Source organism: Podarcis raffonei, chromosome 7 (genome assembly GCF_027172205.1).
Source record: "Podarcis raffonei isolate rPodRaf1 chromosome 7, rPodRaf1.pri, whole genome shotgun sequence".
In the NCBI taxonomy this organism is placed as follows: Eukaryota; Metazoa; Chordata; class Lepidosauria; order Squamata; family Lacertidae; genus Podarcis; species Podarcis raffonei.
Genome location: NC_070608.1, coordinates 45,380,629 through 45,405,314, shown reverse-complemented (window position 1 = coordinate 45,405,314; position 24,686 = coordinate 45,380,629). Strand labels below are relative to the sequence as shown.

Below are 24,686 nucleotides of genomic sequence, written 5' to 3'. Positions count from 1 at the left end.
ATTGCAGTAATATGTCTGTCGCACACCTTGAGCCTCTTCACACATAATCTTTAGCTGGCCACCCTAAAAGTGTAAATCTAAAAAATGTAAAAACAACAACAGAGTCATGTGGTAACCTTTAATGGATTTATTATGGCATAAGCCTTTGTGAGCTACAGTCCCTTTTATCAGACACATGAAGTGTTGTCTTGAGTTGCAGGTACATACATGGTTGGGCAGGCAGGGGGATGCACCTGCTCTTTCAGTTTGCTGCTTATCTCATTTTAATTAAAAAAAATGTTGGTTTCTGAGTCATCAGGGAGTGGTTTTTTTTTAATTATTATTATTATTTTCTTGTTTGCTGGCAGGGACTCCTCAGAGCAAAGGTGTTGTCTTCCCACCCAGTAAAGAACCTGCTTTTGTCACTGTCCCAGGGAAGAGCTTTGCAGATGCTTTTTCACTGACTCCTGGAACCTGGATTTTTAAAATCATGGCAGAGGGAGTCCTTTTGGTAAGATGTTTGCTATAATTACGAGGGGGAAGAATGTTAGTGCAGTATAGCTCAGTCAAAACAGAGTTTTCATATATAGCAAAAAAAAGGGGAAAGGGGGGGTGGAAGGCTAACACAGATATTACATTTTGCAACTTGTGTTCCCCTTGCCCTTACTTGCTTGGTTCTGAAAACCCCAGTTGGTGAAGTAGAGGTTACTGTCAGTTGGTTGTGCCTGGAGTCCTGAGGCAGAGCTCCTCTTAAGAGTTTATGTGTGTTGTGTGAGGTTGGACTGTTTTGTGCAGAGTGCCCTTTCTCTTCTCTGCCCCCCCCCCCCATCATTTGACCTCTCAGTGTGCACAACTTGAGGTCAGAGAAATATAGCCTCATGAACTGTGCCTAGTTATTGGACTGGTAGTCTCTCTGTGCTAGGCTTGTGTGCTGTGATTGGGTGCTCAATCACACCATATTCTGTGCCAGAGTGGGCAGAGGGACTGCTTTCAGTTCTATTGTCCAGGTCTGGGGTTAGTGTAAAATGATGCTGTCAGTAGCATGACTGTGGTCTGAGTGAGTATAGGATTTGGGAGAAGTGTACCCCTCACATGTACAACTCTACCCTGTCCCCATCCCCCCCCCACTGGCATATAATTGCTGATGGAATGGTGCCACCAGCACACTGGAAGAATTCCACTAGTCTTTCACCTCGGGTTCCCAGTGCCAGGGAGACGGAGGCATCAGGCAGGCCCCCAGTTGTCTCTGGACAATCACCAGTCTCCCGTGGAACAGCATCAGTCAATTAGTGACACGAGCCTCAGAGACATTCCAAGACCCGTGCACACCCTTTCAGCAGAGTCTCCACAACGAAAGGATGCAGACAGGAGAGCATATTTACAGCTTTATTCAACGTAGATCAGAACAAAGGAAAAACATGACTGCTTGCCTCCGTGTCCAGGAAAACAGCCAGAACAAAAGCTATATACAAAACGGAAGTTCCCAGCGAGTGCTGGAACTAAACAGGCATGTGACAGACAACAGCCTGTTCCCTTTTAAGGTGGAACAGAACTATCCTAACACCCAGATCTTGTTGGACTACAACTCCAACCATCACCAGCCAACATTTATAGATGATGGGAGTTGTAGTCCAACAGCACCTAGGACTGAAGGTTGAAGAATATCATACAAATCCATTGGACATGTGGCACCATAGATCAAGATCCACTATTGTTTCCTGGCTTCTGCCACTTCTTAAAATCCCTCAGCTAGAAGATATTGAGTACAGGACTATGTCCTTGGGGAGCAATCCTATACACATTTACATAGGAATAAGTCAAAATAACTGGGGGCTTATATCTGAATACATGGGCTTGCATTGTTAATCTACTGTGGAAACAGGAGCCCACTCTGTTTGCAACTTATGCTGAAATTTTCACATAATCGTTTTCTATGTGCTTAATAAATACACTTATGTTAATATTGTTTTGTCCTGTTAGGATTACCTGGTGCTCTTGCCTAGTGACTACTATGAAGCCCCTATCCTGCAGTTACCAGTTACAGAGGCTTGCACATATTCAGGACAGGCAGTGACAGATAAGTTAGTGCACCTATTATATTATTGAGACCATTGCCTTGGGTTGATTTATTTGATTTTAATGGTGTCTCTTCCTCCTTTTTAAAAAGTTGTTTACAGTATAAGCACCTGCCACTGGACAGATTTTGCTGTGTGCTTGGTTCAGAAGTCAGAGTTTCCTTGAACAGAAGAGAGTACAGGAATGTAGCTTCCCAACAGCCAACAGCCAAACATCCCGTAATGTCTCATATCACTGGTCAAGAGGTAAGATGGCTCTGTTTGTGTGTAAATCTGCCATCATATGTGTCAATTTCATACATTCTAGTTCCACATGGGTGGCGCTGTGGTCTAAACCACAGAGCCTAGGGCTTGCTGATCGGAAGGTCGGCGGTTCGAATCCCCGCTATGGGGTGAGCTCCCGTTGCTCGGTCTCAGCTCCTGCCAACCTAGCAGTTCAAAAGCACGTCAAAGTGCAAGTAGATAAATAGGTACCACTTGGGCAGGAAGGTGAACAGCGTTTCCTTGCGCTGCTCTGGTTTCACCAGAAGCAGCTTGGTCATGCTGGCCACATGACCCGGAAAAACTGTCTGCAGACAAACGTCGGCTCCCTCAGCCAGTAAAGCTAGATGAGCGCCACAACCCCAGAGCCGTTCGCCACTGGACTTAACTGTCAGGGGTCCTTTACCTTTAGTTCCATGCATCCCCTGCAGTATTGCTGTGTGACTTACCCATGGGGCAATCATTCTGGGGGGCAGGGTGAGGAAGGCTTTTTCTGTAGGAAAGGCTTTGGTGGGTTAGGGATTCGGCGTTCAGGAATTATGCAGCTCTCCTTTTGCTTTCTTGAAACTCTTGCATGCTTGAGAAAAGCGTTTCCTGGGAAATGGATGGCATCCCCTGCAATCCTTATTTTGGTAGTCGTCAAATGCAGTTCGAATTTTCTTAGGTGGATCTGCAGATAAGGCTGACAGTTCCCCAAGTTGGCCGCTACGTGGTAGTCCTTGAGTATGCTAATGAACATGATCGAGTATATGTCGGCAGTGTGAAGATTGACACCCCTGGGAATGTGATGGAGGCAAAAATCAATATATATAGCTGCAAATACAGGTGAGGAAATGTGGAAACTTAATTATCCATTTGGGTTGAATATCTGTTTTGTCTTTCTTTTTAAACTTGCTTACATATGCCTACTGTGTACTCATTCTGAATACTGTTTTCAAAAAAATGGGAAGCACCACAGCTCGGCAATAGGGCATGTGCTTTGCAGGTTCCTGGTGTCTCCTGGCAGAACTGGGAAAGACTCTTGCCTATAACCCTAGAGGGCTGCTGCCAGTCAGTGTTGACAATACTGAGCTGGATAGAACAGTGGTGTGACTCATTAGAAGGCAAATTTCTATGTTCTTGTGCTCTATGCTTGATCTAATGACAATGATATTATAGTGTATGGATTGGGCGGCGGGTGTGTGTCTCCATCTAAAGAAAACAGAATAATCTGAGGGAGTCAAATACTGATGTAAATAGATTTTAAAATAATTTTCATTGCATTAATCCATAGAGAGAACTTAATTCTTTAATTCCAAACATAATTCCCTGTTTTGGATTGTATTGATTATCCCGGATCATTCCTTATTTTCCAATCAATGTGATTTAAAATAGCCAGATATAAATGGTACAATCCTGATAAATAACCCACTGTTTCTTGGCTTTGGAGGAAATAAGCAAACGGTAGAAGAAGACTATTCTTTTGGGGTGGAGGAGTTCCAGTATGGTTTTTAACTACTTTTAAAATCTATTCTAGCTTTCTATGCCGCAGTGTCGTGCTTGATGAAATGCACCGAGTTGCAGTTTGTGACCTTCTGGCTGATGTGAACTTCCATCTCAGGGCTTCAGCAATAGATTTTCTCCTAGTAAGTTTCAGTTCTGTGATATTTTTCCTGTCAGGTGGGCTACTCTGGGGTCTCTAATAAGGGATCTCTTACCATCTGGATCCATTGTGAGTCCCTGCCAGGGAAAAAAGTGGGGTATAAATAAATAAATAACAATGACCACAATAATAATCCATTATTATCAATGTCCTGCCAGCCACTGTGATGCAGGCTTTCACATATTTTGGTTTCAAATGATCACAGTGATTGTGCGGTTCCATAATACCCCCCACAAAAATGTGTGTGTATGTGTCTTTTTCAACCCTTCCCAAATGCAAAGCAAAGGGACTGGCTACAGTGGCGTAGCGTGGGGGGTGCCAGGGGTGCCGGCCGCACCGGGCGCAACATCTGGGGGGGGCGCGAGTCCAGAGGGCCCAGCCGCGTCGTGCCCTCGGCCCGCCCCTATTGTCAGAGCGGCCGGCCAGCCTCCGCCTGCTCCTACCTTGCCCACCCGAGGACTGCGGCAGCGCCCGCCCCCGTGGCCACCTACCCCGCCCCGCCTCGCCCATTGGCTCTCCTCCCTCGGCCCCGCCTCTCTCCGATGGCCGCGGGGGGTGTCCTGCTTGGCGCCGGCGCCTTTTTTCAGGAGGTAGGGAGGCTGGATGGGGAGGTGGGGTCGGAAGTGGGCAGAGAAGGAGGGGAGCTCGTAGCCAAAATGGCTGCGCCGGCCGGCAAAGGGCCGGGGAAAGTTTGGAGAGGAGAAACGCACCGTCATGATTTCCCGGTGGAAGCGGCAGGATTAGGGATGGCGAAGCGTAATTACGCACGAATTTCGCTGGGTGAGAGCTTCGGGGATCGATTGGCGGAAATGGGAATCAATTGGAATATGAGAAAGAGAGAGAGAGAGGGACCCTCATTCATAGGCATAGATTTGTAGGGTTAGGGGGCGCAAATCCACGGGTTAGGGGGCGCAAATTACTTGCCTTGCCCCGGGTGCTGACAACCCACGCTACGCCACTGACTGGCTATGAAGATAGGTTTGCGAGTAAATTGGTTTAAAAGTTTCATTATAAGATCTTTGCTGCCACCTTTTGGATACTTAAATATTTCCTCACTTATCCCCTTGCACCTTCTGCTTTCAAAACAATGCATTGGCTAGCATGCATATGGAGAACGCTGGGATAAAAGCCAGAATAGAATGCGGCTCCTTGGTAGTTGCATTCAGAAGAAGTTGAACTTCTGCTTGTTGCAAGGTACTGTGGACATTCATACTGAATACTCCTTTAAAAAATAAATAGTGGCTGAATAGGGGGAGGGCCATAGCTCAGTAACAGAGCTCCATGTTTGCATTCAAAAGGTTCCAGGTCCCTGGCATCTCCAGGCAGAGCTGGGAAATATTCCTGCCTGTAACTCTATAGAGTCACTGCCAATCAGAGTTGACAATACTAAGTTAGATGGACCAAGGGCATGACAGATTCCTCTTAGTAAAGTTACCCAGAATTGGAAAGGAAGTGTACCCAGATCCTGTTGGCCAGGGGATTCCCCCACCCCTTTTTAAAATTTCTCTGGAGTTAATTTCTTGGCTCACTGGTTAGTCAGCGAGATTGTTTTGCTGTTCTGTTTCTTGAATCATTATTAGACATTTGGTTTATTTATTATTTGTTTGTTTTCAACACTTTCTGCACTTCTGTTTCGTATGATATCTCTCACAGCTTTATAAAGTTAGAAGCAATGTATAGAAAGTCACTTAATGAATTCCAACTTAATAACAGAACGGAAAAAATCGTGGAATAAAATGGCAGCACCATAACCGAAATATGAGCAGACAGTACAAAACACAGGGCAATAGCCATTTGTTCTCAGGAATTCTCAAAGGCTTTCTTAAAAAGAAAATATTTTACCTGCCTCTGGGAAAGTGGCAAACAAAGTTCCACAGGATCTCTCAGTTCCACAGGACTGGGGCTGTTACTATTCCCAAGGGAGGCTAATTTAAGATGGATTCTGGAGCTATCAGAAGAGGTCAGCTTTTGTTTCTGAGCCTTTAGCGGCAGTCCTTGAATTGCATGCATTTATTCAGCTTGTCTTTATGAGAGCCTGTGTAGGATACATGGGTAGGATACATGGCCGTCTAATAGGTACACATTGTGTGTTTTCAAACATTTATCTGAATTCATCAGGATTAGAATTGTGCTTCTTCAAAAGTAAATTGAGGTTTCCAATGTGCCAAATTCTGGGATACAGTCCACATTTTGTAGTTGCACAGGAATACTATCAGCTTTGAATAAATGGAGTTGGAATGAATAATCTTACTGTGGTTGAACAGTAAAAGTAGGCTGAATGCTTATTTTTTGCTTCTATTCTTAGTGAAGACCAATGAGCAGTTCAAGGCACTGCTGTGTGACTCACTGTCAAAAGCGCACACTTTTAATCCCATATAATGGTAGAGTAGCAGCTCTTGGCCAACCACATTGTCCTCATGGCTTCTCACAAATCCTTCTAATGAAGGCAAGAGATTGTAGAAGGCCCTGTGGTCATGGAAAGGGGTTTCCAGCTCTCTGTCCTCCCTTTCCTTGGCAGGGTCCTGCAGCTTACAAGCCTTCCATTCACAGGTCTCCACACACTGCACTGCCTCTTTGCTAAACTGAATTGCTTCCTTCCTTTCTTTAACAGCACAAATGGTGTGCTGTTTTCACATATTTTAGCTGCCTTATTCACATGATGCTCTTAGCTGGAAGAAGAAAATAACAGAACCTTCATTGTTGTCTTTGTTTCCTAGCATAAAGTTTGCCTTATTCCTCTGGAAGACTTTTCGATAGAGTACTTGGAACCTAAAGTATATTGCATTGCCACTTCTGGCCATTCAGCTGATCCAAGGTAAACTGCTTCCTTCCCTTTTGCTTCCATCAAGAGAAGGCTTAAGGTTCTTTCTGATCTGGGAATAACTGCAGTACCCATCATACAGCAAGGCTGCTGCCACTCTATGTATTCTGAAATAAGAATAATTTGATCTCAGTCGTGCTTTCTTCTTAGCAGAGATATGCAAGGCTTTGCCCAGAGCTGTGCAAACACTCTTGAGAAATTTGGCTTGTCTGAATTATTTTAGCTTCTTTGCAAACTCTGACAAATGTTCCATCTCAGGACATTTAAAACAGTCACACACCAGCATTTTTAATTGTTATACTACAACAATGTACATTTTGTTTGTGTATTTCGTTATTTCTGTGGGTTGTAAACATACTGTCCTAAAACCGGGATGTGCATCTTCTCAGCCGTGTTCATGCATGAATCATGTGACCTGCGCAAGATAAAGGAGCCCAAAAGACATGCTTTCTTCTAGGCTGTGCTCTTGCACAACAGCAGACACCCCAAAACATGTATTTTGGAGCACTGTGTGAGATTGTGCCCCCCAAAGTGTTTTTTGGGATGAGATCTCTGCACGAAATCACGCCACCCAAAATGGCCGCCATGCTCTCAAGGGGAAAAGTGGGATGTCCCTGTTTTTCCGGGACACTTACAGGGTATGTTGTAAATACAGTAATGTAAATAGGCAGCAAGCAATTTGAAAATGAAATGTATAGGCTTCACATTTATTTGAACTCCCTTTTCTGTGTATACGTGTATATGCTCCGATTCTGTTTCCCTTTTAAAGTGCTTCATGCCTCCCCTCGCAATATGAAATGCCTCCTTCAGCCGTGGTCTTGGATGCTCTGAGGGATGGGCAGGTTGCAGAAGTGCAAAGAAATGTGATATACCAGGAGCCACTGAGTTCTCCTTTGCCATCTGCTCATACAGCTAAGGGAGTAACTTTGACTTCTTCACAGGTATTTAACATTTTGAATTAAATGTGGGTCATAGTCCAACACAGACTTGGCTGTGTTTATGTCAATTGATTTGTAGAAGTTAATATCATCTGGCATGCAGCTGAACTCTTGCACAACTGTAGGTGTTTCTCTTAAATGATTTACAATACGTTGGCCTCTTACAGAGCTTTTGCTCTGATATTAAATTCCACTACAAGTCTGGGCAAAAAGCTGGTGCAGAAAGAAAGAAGTCACCAGCTCTGCCTCTCTTTTCCTGTAAGGACAGTCCCTACTGCAGCTTTCTAGGTTCAAGCAGCAATCTGAGAATTAGCAAGATGAGAATTCAAACGAGATTTCTAGCATTTAAAAAAAAAAAATACAATCCTGTACATAAACGTAACATTCTTTTTTACATAGGATACCTTCCCACACTTTCAGTTGTGCTAAGTTGAATAACCAGTAGTGTGAAAGATGGTGCTTGAACCTTGCCACACTTTGACTACAAATAGGATGAAGCTCAAAACACAAAACTTTTTTATGTTGACAGAACCAAATTACTCTGCATGGGAGAGTGACACATTTGGGCAGATACGTGTTTGTCATACAGTTTTACCAGCTGGAAGTCCCAACATTTCCTGTACACGTGACTGTAGATGGAGGACGACTCTGGTCAGGTGAGTTGGGTTTTACATGGGTTTAGATATTTTTAGCACAGTTTTGAGTTTTCACAGTTTTCATTTCATTTTATTTTCCATTTGTCTGTTTTAGGGTCTTATAATGCTTCATTTTGTCCGCATATTGCTGGATGCCGAGGTTTGGTGATGGCAGAAAATCGAATTGAACTTGACATCCCTCAGCACGATATCTCAGTCACTGTGAAAATTCCTAATGGAAAAATGCTTGTGTTGGTAGGGTTTGTTATATTCAAGACAATTTGATTATTATTATTTTTTTAAAAAAATATTAATTTAACTAACTAACTAAAGTTATATTGTCACCCCAATTCAGAAGTTCATTACAAAACAAATGCAAAAATTAAACTACAGTATAAAACAATGCAAACTATTAAAAACTAAAAATACATTTAAAATACAGTTTTGCTTCTTTTTTTAAACATAAGAGGACCAGGCCAGACCATAAGACATATGTTATTTAAATGGCCTGGGTGAACAAAAATATCTTCCCCTGGCACCAAAAAACCACAAAGTTTGGCATCAGGCAAATGTCGAAGGGATGGTTGTTCTATAACTGGGATACCACTACGACAAAGGCCATTTCCCTTGTGGTTACCTACTTCACTTTCTTTGGCAAGGACACCTGGAACAGAACCTCTGAAAAAGATCTTAAGATTCTGATAAGTACCTATGGGAGAAGCCAATCATCATTCAGCGAACATTGTCTCAACCTATTTATCTCTGTAAAGGTTAAACCAGTTCTTTAAATTAGGCTCAGAAACAGACTGGGAACCAGTGTGTTTGACAACATACAGATGTAATATGATCAAACTGCCCAGTCAATAAATCTGTAGCCCTATTCCAGACCAATGGTGATTTTCTAACTTTTTAAAAGCACAGCTCCACATGCTATATACATTGTAATAGTTTAAATGGGAAGTTACCCAAAGCATAGGTAACAGTGGTATAGCTGTTTTCATTCAGTCATGCAGGCAGCTGCTGCAGCTTTCTTTCAACCAGGGAAGATTCCTTTTATCTGGATAGAGATAGACAAATTACAATATTTTATGACTTAATAATTATAAAATGTTTTAGTGCTTATAACCACACATCCCCATGATGTATGCTGAATGAGCTGGTTGTTTAGAATTACAGTATTATTTTTTAAAAAATACAATTATCCACCCTCTAGTAATTTCCAGTCTACAGCTATTGTTGTATGAAGGCCTGCTTTGAAGACTGCTTAGAAACAGCAGTTCAAAACATTGCCACCATGGCACCAAATGGGACAAGATGTTGGGTTGGGAACACATTTCACCAAATCTTTAAAGAGCTCCATTGGCTTCTGGTCTGTCTCTAAGCACAATTCAAAGTGCTGCTTCTCACCTTTAAAGCCCTCCACTGCTTGAGACCTCTGTATTTTGAGGGAATGTCTTTCTCCCCAGTCATCTGCTTCTAGTATATCAAGCTGTTCCTCAGGAGCTCTCAGGTGGCAATGGAGGAGAAGACTTTTTAGACTGTGACGTCCTGCTTGTGGAACTCTCTCCTGTGGGAGTCCCTCCTGGTCCCTACATTAACATCTTATAGGCACCAGTGAAAAACCGCTTTATTTCTCCAGATTCTGTTGTGTTTTCTGTCTCTGCTGTGATATGTTTTACCGTATTTTTCATCCCATAGGACGCTCCGTCCCATAGGACGCACCTAGTTTTTTGGGGGGGAAATAAAGGAAAAAATTTTTTCCCTTTATTTCCCCCCCAGAAGCAGGTCGGGGAAACTGAACCAGGTCGAGGAACAGCGGGATGGCGGCGCTGCGCCTCCCTGCTGTCCCCCGAGCTTGTGGGGCTGGCCGATGTCTGCCCGGCACGAGGGGCGCTCTGCTTCAGGGTGCCCTGGGCGCCGGGCAGCAGGCTGCTATCCGCAGTGTGGGGAGCCCTGCGGGGAACTCCTGCAGGGCTCCCCACGCTGCGGATGTCTGTCCGGCGCGCGGGGCGCTCTGCTTCAGAGTGCCTCATCCGCCGGGCAGCAGGCTGCTATCCGCAGCATGGGGAGCCCTGCGGGGAACTCCTGCAGGGCTCCCCACGCTGCGTATGTCTGTCTGGCGCGCGGGGTGCTCTGGTTCAGGGCGCCCCACCCGCCGGGCGGCAGGCTGCTATCCGCAGCGTGGGGAGCCCTGCGGGGAACTCCCACAGGGCTGCCTAGGCTGCGGATGTGTTCCCGAGGCGCCGGGCGCTCTGCTTTCAGGGCGCCCGGCGCTCCAGGAAGCAGGCTGCTATCCGCAGCCTAGACATCCCTGTGGGACCTCCCACAGGGCTCCCTAGGCTGCGGATGTGTTCCCGAAGCGCCGGGCGCTCTGCTTTCAGGGCGCCCGGCGCTCCAGGAAGCAGGCTACTATCCACAACCTAGACAGCCCTGCGGGAACTCCCGCAGGGCTGCCTAGGCTGTGGATGTCTTCCTGAAGCCTGGAGAGTGAGAGGGGTCGGTGTGCACCGACCCCTCTCGCTCTCCACGCTTCAGCGAAAGCCTGCATTCTACCCATAAGACGCACCCAGATTTCCCCTTCATTTTTGGAGGGGGAAAAGTGCGTCCTATAGGGCGAAAAATACGGTATTTATTTCTCCTATTTTATTGGGTTTAATGGGCTGTTGTTAAGTTTCAGATGGAGGGTGGTATGCAAAATAAAAATACTTTAAGGCCCTTGTTTTCTGGAGCTCCTATCAGTGCAGTGCAAGTACCGTTTGCATACACATTGCGTTGAAATGAATGGAAATTGGAAACAGTGCTTGGATACTTAAGATTAAACATACCATTTCATTTCTTTATCATTTTTAAAGGAACATGTCCTGGCTGTTCCAGCAGACAGCTACAGTTATAGACTTCTTCAGAAAGACACTGTGGACAAGTCATTTGATTTCATCTATCATTGTGGTGGGAACAGTTTTTACATTAAGTAAGTCAGCCTCATATTCTGCGATACCAAACACATCTGTTATTTATTATATGAGTGCCAGTTAGCTAGTTAATTTATTTTACTTACACTGTCTATGTAATGTTGCAGTGGGGAACCTGTAGTCCTCCAAAAGTTGTTGGACTCCATCTCCCATCATCCCCAGCCAATGGTCAAGAATGATTTGAGTTGTAGTTGAACAACATCTGGAGGGCCACAGGTTGCCCACTGTGGTGTTCATGGTGCTTTACTTTTTTCTTTTCTTTTAACAGCCCTGCCACTTCCTCAGAATTCTGTAGAACGTCTGCAAGGTCACTTGCAGCTGCCTACAATGATGGAGCACTGCCTTGTAATTGCCACAGAAATGGGGCCACCAGCCGCACTTGCGACCCTGTGGGAGGGCAGTGCAATTGCAGACAACACATCATTGGCCGCCAGTGTAGCAGGTGTCAAACAGGCTATTATGGATTTCCCTTTTGCAAACGTAAGGATGTCTTTAATAACTGTTGGGAGAGGTCATGTGCTGCATTACACTTTTTTGGAAATACTAAGCAAATACTAATGCAGCTATTACATTTAGTGATTCCACAAAAAGCCTTGGTTCCCTCTCTTTGTGGGTTTTTGAGAAATTATTATATTATATATGCTTGTACTATTGGTGTCACTCTAAACTATGTTTTAGCAAGATGTAAATGAGCCTAGTATCCTCTTGGACTTACATGTTCCCTGATTTCCTCTCCATGTAAGTGTTCAGAAGCTTTCTCCTCTGCTTTTTGTTAACCACAGTTTGTCTTGCTGCCCAGACCAACAAACTGTGGTTAACATTTAACTATGGTACTTTAAAACCATGGTTTTTGAAGCTGACTTTTTAAAGCTAGCCTTAGAGGAGGCTAGGCTCATTTATGTTTTGCTATACAATAGTGTAACGTGACATCCAAGTGCATCTGTAGTAATATCAACATTATTTCTGTTAATAGTTTTATACTGCCTTTTTGTAAACTAGTCATGACAGTTTACAACGAAGCAGAACAATAAAGCAGCAGTATCATAAAAGCATTAAAGCGATAAAGCATAACTAACAGCATTACACGCAGTAGTAGGAGCACTAATACTGATTTAAAAGGCCAGTTGAAAAGATATGTCTTGACACATTTTCTAACATGGAGAGAGACTGGGTACTGATCTCCGCTCTGAAAGGAGTGCATGCCACAATTTGTACCTACTCAATATCTGCTCCTAGCAACAAACATGCACTTTCAAGATATATGTCCCCCAAAGAAAGCCATTATGTGTATGGTTTCAAATAGTGGTTTATCATATAGCTGTAACTGTTATATGGCATCCTGTCTTCTCACCATTTCCCCTTATTTCTGATTTAAGTTGTAAGTCCCATGCTAGCATGAAGCTGGTTTAGAGATGGGGCTTCAGAGGAGAGCTGTGGAGAACACACTGGGCAGATCTCAGTAGAGAGAAAGAGGTAGAGGGCAGTGCAGCAGTGCTGGCCTCTCCAGTTTTGAGGTCCAGGTCTGTGTATAGCTGCAAGTCTTTCTTGTCCACAAGGCTTTCAAGTCTTTCTTGCGCCTCAAAAAACCCAGGCAGCATGAAATATACTCAGAGTCACAAAGTGATTTCATGCTCTTTATTCAGCTCATAGTGGTGAGGAGGAGTGAATGAATGTCCCCTCAAAGTATCTGCTTTATATACATTATTTACACAATGGGCTGCACATGATTGGCTAATTCCAGAATTCTACTGTAAGCCAATCAGGTTGTGGATTCACTTCTATCTGGAGCATGATTGGGTAGTTCCTGCCAACCAATCATACTGCTGCTTTGTTCTAGGACCAATCAGACTGCTGCATTCTGAATCCTATTGTTCTAGGACCAATCAGACTGCTGCCTTTTGGATCCTATTGTTCTAGGACCAATCAGACTGCTGCCTTTTGGATCCTATTCAACTCAGTACATAACACAGCAGAATTACACCTTCATGTTCTTCCCTGTACTTGATGAGATATCTGAGATGTTGTCTTTTTCTAATTGTTTTTTATTGTGCTTTTTCTGTTTGTTATTTAAAAACCTAATTAGAAAATATGACAGAAAAGCCTAGTGCTTGTCCCAAATAACTACTTCCAGTAGCATATATATGTTTCATTTTTCACTTTTTAAACTATTTTAAGACCATTATATGATAAAGTTGATATGAGGCAAAACAAGCTCTAGTGGATTATTTTTTTTAACTTCTATTCAAATTTAGATGAACTTGCTTATACTGGTATACAATATTATTCATGTGTTAAATGGTTCTCTCAATCCCAGCATGCAGCTGCGGGCGGCGACTTTGTGATGACATCACTGGAAAGTGTATTTGTCCTCCTCAAACCGTTAAGCCCAGATGTGAAGTGTGTGTGAGGCAGCACTTTGGCTATCATCCCCTCACTGGCTGCGAGGGCTGCAATTGCTCAAGGAAAGGCATTATTAATCCGGGAAATGCTGAATGTGATAAAATTGTTGGGCAGTGCAAGTAAGTCGATATTATCAGGCTACAGTTTAAATTTCCACGTTCGGGGGGGGGTGGGGAATGCAAGGGAGAGAAATGGGATGGGACAAGAAGCCCCTTTCTTCGAAATAGGCATCTATGCAGTGTTAATTAACTTCTGAAAAGTGGAATGCCTAGGAGCTTTAGCGTGTGCTAAGAGGTTGGTTTACTCTGAGAAACAATTTGTGGGAGACAGTATGCTCTATTGTTGGCTGCATGCGTCTGTTATTTATATACAATATCTATGTCCCACCCAATAGCCACAGTTCCCTGGCCTGCATTACATTATGTGATGAAAGAATAAGTGTTTTGAACTTCCCACATATGAATCAAATTTGCCATTTGGCCTATATCATTTATGGTGGTGATTGGGTGTGTTTGGGAAGAAAGACGCTACTACTGTCCAGCATCAGCTGAGGAAACAGGAGATCCTGTCCCTCTTACCTATGGACCTAACCAGAAGAAAATGGGATGGGGGCTGCTGGGTTAGCACCATACAGACATGTGACTTCTGAACGACATACACTTCGGGCTGGTCAGCAGCCACATGTCTGCTGGCACAGAGCTACTGTCTTTCCACAGCTTCAGATCTATGCAGTGCACCAAAGCTCAAAGTCCCAATTTAGTGTGCAAATTTGCTTTTATTATCAAGATGTATGGATATTGCACTTCAACACTGCGCGTATTGTGCCTCACCTGTGTGCAGTGTTCTTATCTTACTTGACTTATGTATACTTCAAACAGAGCTTTGAACCTTGTTTAGTCCTTCAGGCTAATCTGTTATTCAGACATTTTAAAAAATGCCATTGCTGTATACCACTGTGAAAGAAAGCAATGAGTTTTAATAATGAGGTCTTCACTTGAAGAACAGCATTCAGCTATAGCTGACACTTCTAAATGTTTGTTTTAGCATGTCCGTCTTTGATGCCTAAATTATATCTAAGAAACACTAGTATTTTATGACATCACGGTGTGATATTTATTTGCTAATGGAAAACTACCATATACACTGATTTTAATACTGTTACATAAAGACTCTCTCATTGGCTCACTGAGTTTCCAAAAAAGCAAACCTTTTTTCAGAAATTGTTTTTTGGTTTTATTTTGTTACTGAAGATGCCGCATAGGAATAACTGGTCGACAGTGTGATCGATGTGCTTCTGGTTCCTATGGTTTTCCAAACTGCAAACCCTGCAAATGTAACAGAGAAGGAACAGAGCCAGATGTTTGTCATCCACAGACAGGAGTTTGCCTCTGTAAGGTCAGGTGCTTTTGCATTCAAAATTGGTGCGACTGTAATTGCCAGGAGTTTGTCCTTAGTTAACTAGTGATGATTACCGTTCCCATGATTTCTTAAGGAATAATAAAATTATTAATTAGCTGTATAGCGCTTTCCATGTCTGAATTACCATAATATGAAACCAATGGTTAATTATTAAATGGAGCTAACACTTGTGAGCTTCCCAAGGAAACATTTGTTAGTACAGTGGTACCTTGGGTTAAGTACTTAATTCGTTCCGGAGGTCCGTATTTAACCTGAAACTGTTCTTAACCTGAAGCACCACTTTAGCTAATGGGGCCTCCTGCTGCTGCTGCGCCGCCGGAGCACAATTTTTATTCTCTTCCTGAAGCAAAGTTCTTAACCTGAAGCACTATTTCTGGGTTAGCGGAGTCTGTAACCTGAAGCGTATGTAACCTGAAGTGTATGTAACCTGAGGTACCACTGTACAACACCTTGGTTTGCAATCAAGCCTCGGAAGGAAACATGTAGCAACACTGCTGTTCCTTGAGTGTCTATTTCACCATTCGTCCCTTATTTCAGAGGGAAGCAAATTCACCTCCCGCCGAAATCAATAGAAACACTTTAACTGGATTCTGTTACTATACAGATTGATCAAGAGGAACCCTTGTATAAAAACCTTCTCCCCCTTAAATACTCTCTACTGCCAGTAGTGCAAATGGTTCTAGGAAAACCCATTTCCATTGTCCTGGGGATATTTGTGTACACTGCTCCAATATCTCGTGTGCACTGCTTAGCACATTTCTAGGACTCTGGTTGCCAAATGCTGGTGGAATGTTGCTAACTTCATTCCAGCTGCCCACTTCACTACTAAACATCTAGTCATGGGCTCAGTGAATGTAGCAATGGATTTGCGGGAATTACTCAGTTGTGATCCCACATTAATTCAGTTTCTGGCTTATAGTATCATAGAATTTGGGGGCTGGAGGGGGAGCCTGAGGATCATCTAGTCCAACCCCCTGCAGTTCAGGAATATGCACGTGGTCCTGTATATAAAGTGTTAACTTGATGTACTAACTGTTCATTGCCAAACTTTATTAGTGCTTCCAAACAATCATTTCCAAGAGTAAGTACAAGTGCAACTGCTCACTTTCAACAATCCCTTGAGTTTCAATTATCTTTTTCTAGGATGATTAATTTAGTTGTCTTATCAGCTGCACATCACATATATTTGGTATTATTGTAATTCTCTGGCACAGTGGCTATCACACACATAGTTGGGCTCAGTCTTTAAACTTTAAACGATTGTATGTTGTATGTTGATCTTTGCAAATTCCAAAACAAACCTCTTGGACTAAGTTTCAAATCAGAACATTAGTTGGCTATTCACCAGCTTTTACAGTTCCTGAGTCTTCTGACACATTCTTGTTCTTGGGTCAAAGATATCCAAGTGCATTTTAAAATGCATATTTTGCAGATATCTGTGCAGAGCTTTAAAATAAAAATAAAACACAGATCAATGTAGAAATGGAACAGAACAGACTTATGGGTGAACATATGAAATAGCGACAAGAACCAGAAATAGATGGATTGTCCTCATCCCTGCTTCCAACTAGATCAAGAGCCTCACAATATTGTGTGTGTTCAGTGTGAATCAGTCTGCGACTGACAGCAGTCAAAATGTGTGACAATCATCCACAAAAAAGGTTTGTTTGGAAGCACCTTAATTTTAACGCACACGAGCATAGTATTGGCAGAGCTGCTTGTTATGCACTCAAAGGAGCAAAAGCACATGTGTGTCATTTGCTTGAAACTCCTTTCAGAAGGAGGCAACCTCATTTGCATTTGTGCTACTGTGTACTGAAAATCAAGGCGATGAAACAATGTTATGTATTATTTTGGATGTGTTTTACAGCTTTTTTCATGTGTATATTACTGCAGGAGCTTTATGTGGAAACATTTAATGACTTATTGCAACTGACTTATAGGAGAATGTTGAAGGTATTCAGTGTGACATGTGCCGCTCTGGGTCGTTTTATTTGGACTCTGCTAACCCGAAGGGTTGCATCAATTGCTTTTGTTTCGGAGCAACCAATATTTGTCGCAGCACAAATAAACGTAGGGTTAAGGTATGTTTGCTGTAAGTTATTCTTTTTTCAATCACTATTTTATGGGTGCAACTAGCAGGAGATCTGATTGGATTTCCTGTTTGCTTAAATTCAAAGTAGCTGTGGCATGTGGAAATTAGATTGGGCTTCGGTGCCATCCCCACTTTCCCCAGTCTAAATAGCCCTCTGCCTGAAGGTGCTGCTTGACCTGCAGGGAAAACTTATAGGTGCACCGCTTCCAACCTCTTCTTTAAAATGAATGATCCATTTGTGGATCAAGTCTCGTCTAGTTTTGTGGCCTAAAATTAAAGACTTATTCCAATTTCAGTCTTACCTTGGTTCTCGAACACCTTGTGACAAAAATGTTTTGGCTTCCGAACGCCACAAACACCAACAAAGTAAGTGTTCTGGTTTGCAAACTTTTTTTGGAAGCCGAACATCTGACGTGGCTTCCGTGGCTTCCGACTGAGTGCAGGAAGCTCCTGCAGCCAATCGGAAGTCATGCCTTGGTTTTCAAACATTTTCAGAAGTCGGATAGACTTCCGGAACGGATTCTGTTTGAGAACCAAGGTATGACTGAATTAGAGTCACTGTTTTTATGTCTGAAGTTGGGGGTTTGTATATACATGTGTCTTTCAGATGTATTATTCCCCTCCCCTTTATGCCATTGTAATTTCTTAGAACAGTTAGGGCTAATTGAGGCTGCTGTTGAGTTTGTGGCTGGTACTTTTTTCTTCAGCCTTTGGCAAACTGTTGATTGCAGAAGAGAGTTTGACTTGCTTGTTCACTGTGAACAGAAGCAATAAGCTTTGCACATCACTATAACACACAGGCTATGTGTTCCACTCACCGTAGCAATCCCTGTGACAAGCCTCTCAACCCCTCCGGACACATAGTTTGTCAGCACTTGTGAATTGGGTGGCTTCCCAGTTCCCATTCCTTGTTGTAGTGGGGCTGCAGAAGGGTTTCTATATTGTGATATGGCTGGTGGGTGTGTAGAACCTCAGTCCACTGAATGCAGTAACTTGCCTGAGACGGTTTGTGGTGTCACACAAAACCAGCAGCTGTTACTCATGGCAAGGAGTTGGAAAAAACTTCTCATGTGAGGCAAAACAAAACATTTCCACCAGAAAACAGGTAGTCATGCACATTAACTCTATTGCTCTGGGGAAACTATATTCAGTATAGAAACTTCTCTAAGTGTCTTATTGTCTGTTTCACTCTTAGTTTGTTGATATGAGGAACTGGCACCTAGAAGCTGTGGATAATGGCATGAGCATCCCTGTAACTTTCAATCCAGGCAGCAACAGTGTCGTTGCTGATGTTCAAGAACTGCCTCCCTCTGTGCTCAATTTATACTGGGTAGCGCCACCATCTTACTTGGGAGAAAAGGTACATGACCCTCAAAGCTGTATTCAGAACATAGTTACCATCCAAGGTCAATAGTAGGGCTGGGTGATATATTGATATACTGTCCAAAACTGGTTTGAAGTCCATATTGGGTTCATAATTTTTGTCCTGGCATTATATCAGAAGGCGTGATGTGTGTTAGGGCTGGGTGAATGAATGAACGAATGAATCCATTTATTTCGCGCACTGACCAGAGTGCAACATATACAACAACAGAGAGCATATAAACATAAATAGATTAAAATTAAGCTTGTATCCTTAATTTTATAGCAGCAGCACACAATTTAGCCACTTTTAAGGTACAGTAATCTTTGGTTCCCTGCCCTCTATTAAGTATTTTAAGTAATAATCATCAGTTCTGCTTGGGGTTATGCCTGTAGAAATGCCTTCTAAAGGTGCATGTTTCAGAATACATTACCCCTTTCTTGATCCGACTGCTTCTGCACCTCCGTTAATCCTGTGTTGGTAGCACTGGAAATGTTCTTGCAAGGGTCAAGGTTCTGAGATAAGTGTGCTCTGAATACTTAGAAACCATGTCATAAGCTCTCATAATAATTCTCACCATCTTTTTAAATATGTTGTTCAGCTTTCTTCATATGGCGGCTACTTGAGCTATCAAGTTAAATCCTTTGGCTTGCCTAGCGAAGGCATGACTCTACTGGAAAAAAGGCCCGATGTGCAGCTTACTGTAAGTGAAAGTTGCCTGTGAAATCGCTCCCTCTCCCTCTCCTGCTGCTCACTTTATACAGCCCCTGTTGGGAGAGGCGAAAGCCTGAAACGTGTTTATTTGAATGTGCCATCTTTATGACCACATGAGAATAAATCTGCTGGAAAGATGGCTTTAGCTTTAGCTGCAAGGAACTGGAAGATCACACATTAAAAGAAACCTGGAATTTCCTGGTTTTGGTATTTACTATTTCTTGGAAGAAAAAGTTGAAGCCAATCAAGAATGAAATGTGTAAGCTTAAAGCCTGCTCCTAAACTTTCCCCAAGAACCATCCTGGTCTGAATAGAGTTTTTACACTGTTTCTATTTTACAGCATTCTAAAATGATGCAATAAGCTAGCTAATCATTTATGAGATACCATACTATACTTCCAGGGTGGGGAACTCATACAAATGCAGCTTTCTAGGGGTTTACCTTTTGCTTTCTAGGCACAGGTCTGCTCTTTAAAGCATCATGTCTGAGTGCTTCTTTTCTTTTTTGCCTCACCATTTCCCCCAGGAAAGCCTGCTCTTTAATGCTGAATTGGAACAAAAAGCAATTCAGGTTTCCCACAGATTGCCATTTGCTCCAATTCAATGGTAAGAAGTGGATTTTTCCATTGCCCCCCCCCAAAAAAAACACCACCCAGACATGTAGCTTTAAAGCACAGACCTGTGCCTAGAAACATGGCACAAAAGGAAGTCTGGATTAGCCCTGGGTCTCTCTTACTGACCCTTGGGGCTCTCCTCAGGCCACACACCCTGGCTGGAATGTGTCCCTGAACTCTAATAATTCCTCCTGATTGCCTGGATGGAGGGTAGAGAGGAGTGGGTGTAGTAACTAGACTGCTGTACAAAAGCAAACTTGGCATTCATTGTTACACTCACTTTTGCCTCTGGCAATGCCACCCTCAGCCTGGAAAAGGTTTTCCCCCACCACCACTACTATACTTTAATGTTAACTACATTTCTTTTTGTTGAGATCTAATAACAACTGAAATATCTCTCAACTAACAGTTCTGTAAAGCATGCTGATTCTGCACATTGAATATTATACTGATGTTTGGAATGGTAATGTTTTTGCACAGGGCCACCAAATGAAATTAATCTATGTGGATCCTAACAATCCTTTGCCCGACAAACAGTATTATGGATCAGTTCGGCTACTTGAGGTAAGACTCATGGAATTCCCTTTCATAAATCACTAGCTGACATTTCTGCTTATTTTATAGCTCAGCATCAGAAACAGTCTTGTTTCAAAGTACACTTTAAAGGCTGCAATTTTTAATACTCTTATGAGCCGGTAAAGCCCACTGAACAAAAATTGCTTAGGAGTAACCATGCGTAGGATTGTTCTGTTGTTTCCTTCCTGCTGTAAACATTTGAAATTGAACAAATGTGAAGAAACTGTGTTGCAAGTGTATTCTAATCAGGAAAAGAAACCATACAACAAAGAGAATATCACTATGCATGCCAGGTGAAGCCTAGTTCTCCAATAAGGAACTGAGAATGTGAAGCATAAATGGTATATATGAAGTTGCTGTATCCTGAGTTAGATCGTACGACTGGTGCTTACTTGAAGCATAGAGTTATGAGGGCGTCATGCAGGCACTGGGGCCTCTTCCTAATCTGTACTGCAATGGGGTCAAAGTAATGTGTGAGTTACAGTTGTGATTAATTCTAAGGTTCATTAGTTGTGGAAAGTGAGGGGTTTTTTGCTGCATATTTTCCTAACTTTTCCTTTGTATGAGACTCCGGTGACTGTTGAGCTTGGCGAGTCTGTATACTGGAGATGGTACAACCCACTTACCAGAAATACTTCTCCAGTATTTTTTTCTCTCTCTCTCAACTAAATTAAATACTTCCTGTTGTGCTGCACCTGGACTTCTCACAGCCCAAGGAAATATAACACTTCTGAAAAGCCAAACTCTGAAAAGGGCTTCGCCTCATTGTTGTCCAGAAATAGTGTCATTATTTACAGCGAAACAGCTGCTTGTTCCCGCAGTCTCAAAGTCAAGTTGGGTTCTTGTCAGGCTCATGCCTGAACTTGAAAAATAAAAGTACTTTTGAGTTATATTCTGCCTTCAATTACATATGTGCTTGCAAATGGTTTGAGGCCATTCCAAACAAATCACATTTTGATGCATGAGGTTTCCTCTCAGGCATTTGTAGTCCAGCCTACAACAAACTCTGTCAATGAAGTGTGGATGGATGGGTGTATTTCCGTCCCATGTCAGTTTCACATGATATTTAAATATATATTTTTGAACGCGTTTTCTCATAGAATAGCACATTTATGAATGTCTTTTCTCTCAAGTGTAGATTTCTAAATGTATTTTATTACAATGTATGCATATACTGTATGCAATTTAGTATGGTTGTTGTTTTTTCTTTCGAAATGAGCACCCATTCATTGTTACTAATGAAACAGGAAATTTTCTGTGGAATAATTAAGCACTGGGAATTTTTTGCACAGCCCGTGTCAAGTGAAACCTTTTGCTCCTGTCCTAGTTGATTTTGTATGTTATTATTGTAATCTGCCCTTATATGTCTATTTCTGAGGCTGACCCTCATTTATTTTACTTTACTTTAGATTACCTCTTGCTTGGGTTTTCATTCTGCTAGTGTCCTTTTCCCTTAGGCTACCAGCACCTGTTGCTTCTTATAAAGCATGAACCTGTTTTATTATTATTATGTTTAATCTATATCCCTTTGCATGTGCAGCAGTACTTTTACACTGAGTAGATTGCTAATTAAACTTTCTCCTAACTTTAATTATATATTGAATGTGCAGGGAAACTTCAGACATGCAAGCAGCAGTAGCTTGGTATCTCGAGAGGAACTGATGATGGTCCTGTCTAGACTGGATGGATTACGAATCAGAGGACTTTACTTCACAGAATCTCAGCGGTTAACCTTGGGCGAGGTCGGTCTGGAAGAAGTCTCCAATGCAGGAAATGGCATCGTTGCTTTTGATGTAGAGACATGCTCCTGCCCTCCTGAATATATGGGTGATTCATGTCAGGTAGGAAATTGTCTTTGTTTCTGCTCTGCATCATTCATGACACACGATAACAGTATTGATTTAGCTATAGCAACGAGAGAGTCTTATTCATTCATTCTTACTGATTGCCTTAAAAGCGCAGGAGAGACGCGTTTCTGAACAATTATGTTCGATGGGACATTTCACCTTCATGGTGTAGTCCTCTTGTAGAAGTTGTACTAAATTCAGCTATTATATATTTATGGAGTTTTATATTTTATGGAATTCATTTTAATTCATTTGTGTGAACAAAAAACTTCAAACATCCAAATGACAAAAATAGAACCAAGAAATGTTTAAAAGTAAAACCAATAAAACACAACCCAGTTTCTAAAGATGTGTGAAGCATAATATTTCAGCATTTCTTTAAAAAGTCAGGCTGTGGGGTTTTTTTGGGGGGAGGGAGGGAGGAATGGATTCACACATATCCTGAGCCAACTAGCTAGTTCCTCAGTTGCCAATCAGCAGGAGTGGTCATGCAGTAGATATCTCCCACCCACTCTGCCAAGACATCATTGCCACCAGACATTCCTCTGATCACTATTCTTCCATATTATGCCCCATAATGCTGTGTGACAGCTATTTTCAGAATTGTTCAGAAGTAAAGGAGAGAGAAAAATTGCCTAGTACCATACTTAAATTTTTAATCTGAAAATCTGGGTTTGACTGGTTTGAGCCTACATACAGGGTGGCCTGGGAGCCTGAACCCATCCTCAAACAACGTATTCATTGGCATCAGTGGGAAGGAGGAGGAGGAGAAGGAATTGGAAGTAAGGAGAAATAGGAAGAAAGTAGACATGGTTTTGGAGAGGTTTAAATCTCCATCTACTCCAGCTTCCTAGTGGGGATGCAAATTACCCCCTGTGAGCATCAGATTGATTATTTGATGAATGGGAAGGGGGTGATAACTGATCTTCAGGTATTTTGGTTCTCTGCCTAAGCTTTTGCTCATGGGGGTGACCAAAGGCCTGTACCTTGATATCTGCACAGGAGAATGTATTTTGACAGCTGCCATTTGTCATAAGAGAAAAGTTGTACCTACTAAGCTTCTGTCTTCTTCTGTGTTTTACTACCTCTAATAATGCTACTTGTTTGGTAACACTTCATTGATATGTTCATTGTGACTTTTCCAAGTAAATGCACTTGGATTGATGTGCAAGTCTATCAACTTTATTCTCAGGTTACAATAATAACACAAAGCTTGCTTGTTATTTTTAAAAATACTTTCAGAGACTTAAAAAAAATACACTTCTCAGTCTGTTATATGAAAAATGCAATCGATCAGCATGCCAAGGCTTGCATTTAATACACTAACTAAACTCTTCTCATTGCTATTCCTACTCACCATGCGCAAAAATGCCTCTTTTGCTCCCTTTCCCTGGACTGATTAAAACATGTAGCCCAAAGGAAGGTATAGAACCACAGTACTCCATAAAATAGCTCACACACCCTGCACGTTTCCACAGAATTACTCAGCCCGTGATTTACAGTTCTAATCGTCTAGTACTGCCTGACCGTCTTAGGCAGGGAAAAGGTGATGCCTGCCACACCTTAATGCAGATATACGCTCATTTGCAGGAATTAGAAAGCGGTTCGTTAACCTCAAGAACTGCTATGTGTTGCACAACCTGACTCATGTATGAAGTTTTAAAGGAGGGGCATATCACAGCACACAGACTGAGTCAGAGAAGCTGAACAATAAGAGGGTAGTATAAGAAAAGGGCTGCATAGCAAAAAGAGTCTCCTTGCATGTGAGCAGCAAAGCCTTAAGCTAAGTAAAATGACGGCCGGAATGCAGAGGCCGGGCAACATTGGATGGCTGGTGTTGTGCATAGGCCTGAGGCACTGTTTGGTGCATGCTACACAACACAGGATAGCATTCCCTTATCTTCGTGGCGGAGGACAGCAGCAGCAAAATCACTGGGATTTTAAACCAAGACAGGTAACGTGTGTTCTCTCTTCCCCATCCCCCTGCTTTAAGGTGTTTTGTTTTGCTTTTTATAGCCCTGACATAAAAGTGTGTTATGCAGTATTTTGAGTGAAAACAACAACAACAAGCTGATCTCTTTATCCCTTGGACTATATTGTCCAGAAGACCTGCTACAAAATGTTGCTGTTTGAGTCGTTAGCTGGGCAGTTTGTTAACCATTTGTACTAGTCTCTACTGGTGTACAGGGTCATAGAATGGTTGGCCAGACTGTTTCTATATTTTTTTTCTTATTTTTTTAAGATTGCAGTCCTTGTTTCAAACACAAAACTTAATGCACATTCACTTTTACTATGGCTTTGAAATGTTGACCACCAGAGTGATAATGCCATGTGGCCA

The 24,686-nt window shown here is 42.4% G+C and overlaps 1 protein-coding gene across 1 annotated transcript in view; it reads left to right on the top strand.

Moving 5' to 3' along the window:
- LAMA3 (laminin subunit alpha 3) overlaps positions 1-24,686 on the top strand; it is a 132,604-nt gene that overhangs the window by 55,614 nt on the left and 52,304 nt on the right. Inside the window, exons 24-41 of the mRNA XM_053396385.1 lie at positions 348-490; positions 1,960-2,060; positions 2,147-2,300; positions 2,980-3,140; positions 3,832-3,940; positions 6,675-6,772; positions 7,548-7,719; positions 8,246-8,372; positions 8,467-8,606; positions 11,204-11,319; positions 11,589-11,800; positions 13,635-13,839; positions 14,971-15,115; positions 17,083-17,223; positions 18,430-18,594; positions 19,199-19,300; positions 20,406-20,489; positions 22,112-22,342. Coding sequence (XP_053252360.1) covers positions 348-490; positions 1,960-2,060; positions 2,147-2,300; positions 2,980-3,140; positions 3,832-3,940; positions 6,675-6,772; positions 7,548-7,719; positions 8,246-8,372; positions 8,467-8,606; positions 11,204-11,319; positions 11,589-11,800; positions 13,635-13,839; positions 14,971-15,115; positions 17,083-17,223; positions 18,430-18,594; positions 19,199-19,300; positions 20,406-20,489; positions 22,112-22,342 — 2,606 coding nt within the window. The remainder of the gene's footprint in view (positions 1-347; positions 491-1,959; positions 2,061-2,146; positions 2,301-2,979; positions 3,141-3,831; positions 3,941-6,674; positions 6,773-7,547; positions 7,720-8,245; positions 8,373-8,466; positions 8,607-11,203; positions 11,320-11,588; positions 11,801-13,634; positions 13,840-14,970; positions 15,116-17,082; positions 17,224-18,429; positions 18,595-19,198; positions 19,301-20,405; positions 20,490-22,111; positions 22,343-24,686) is intronic.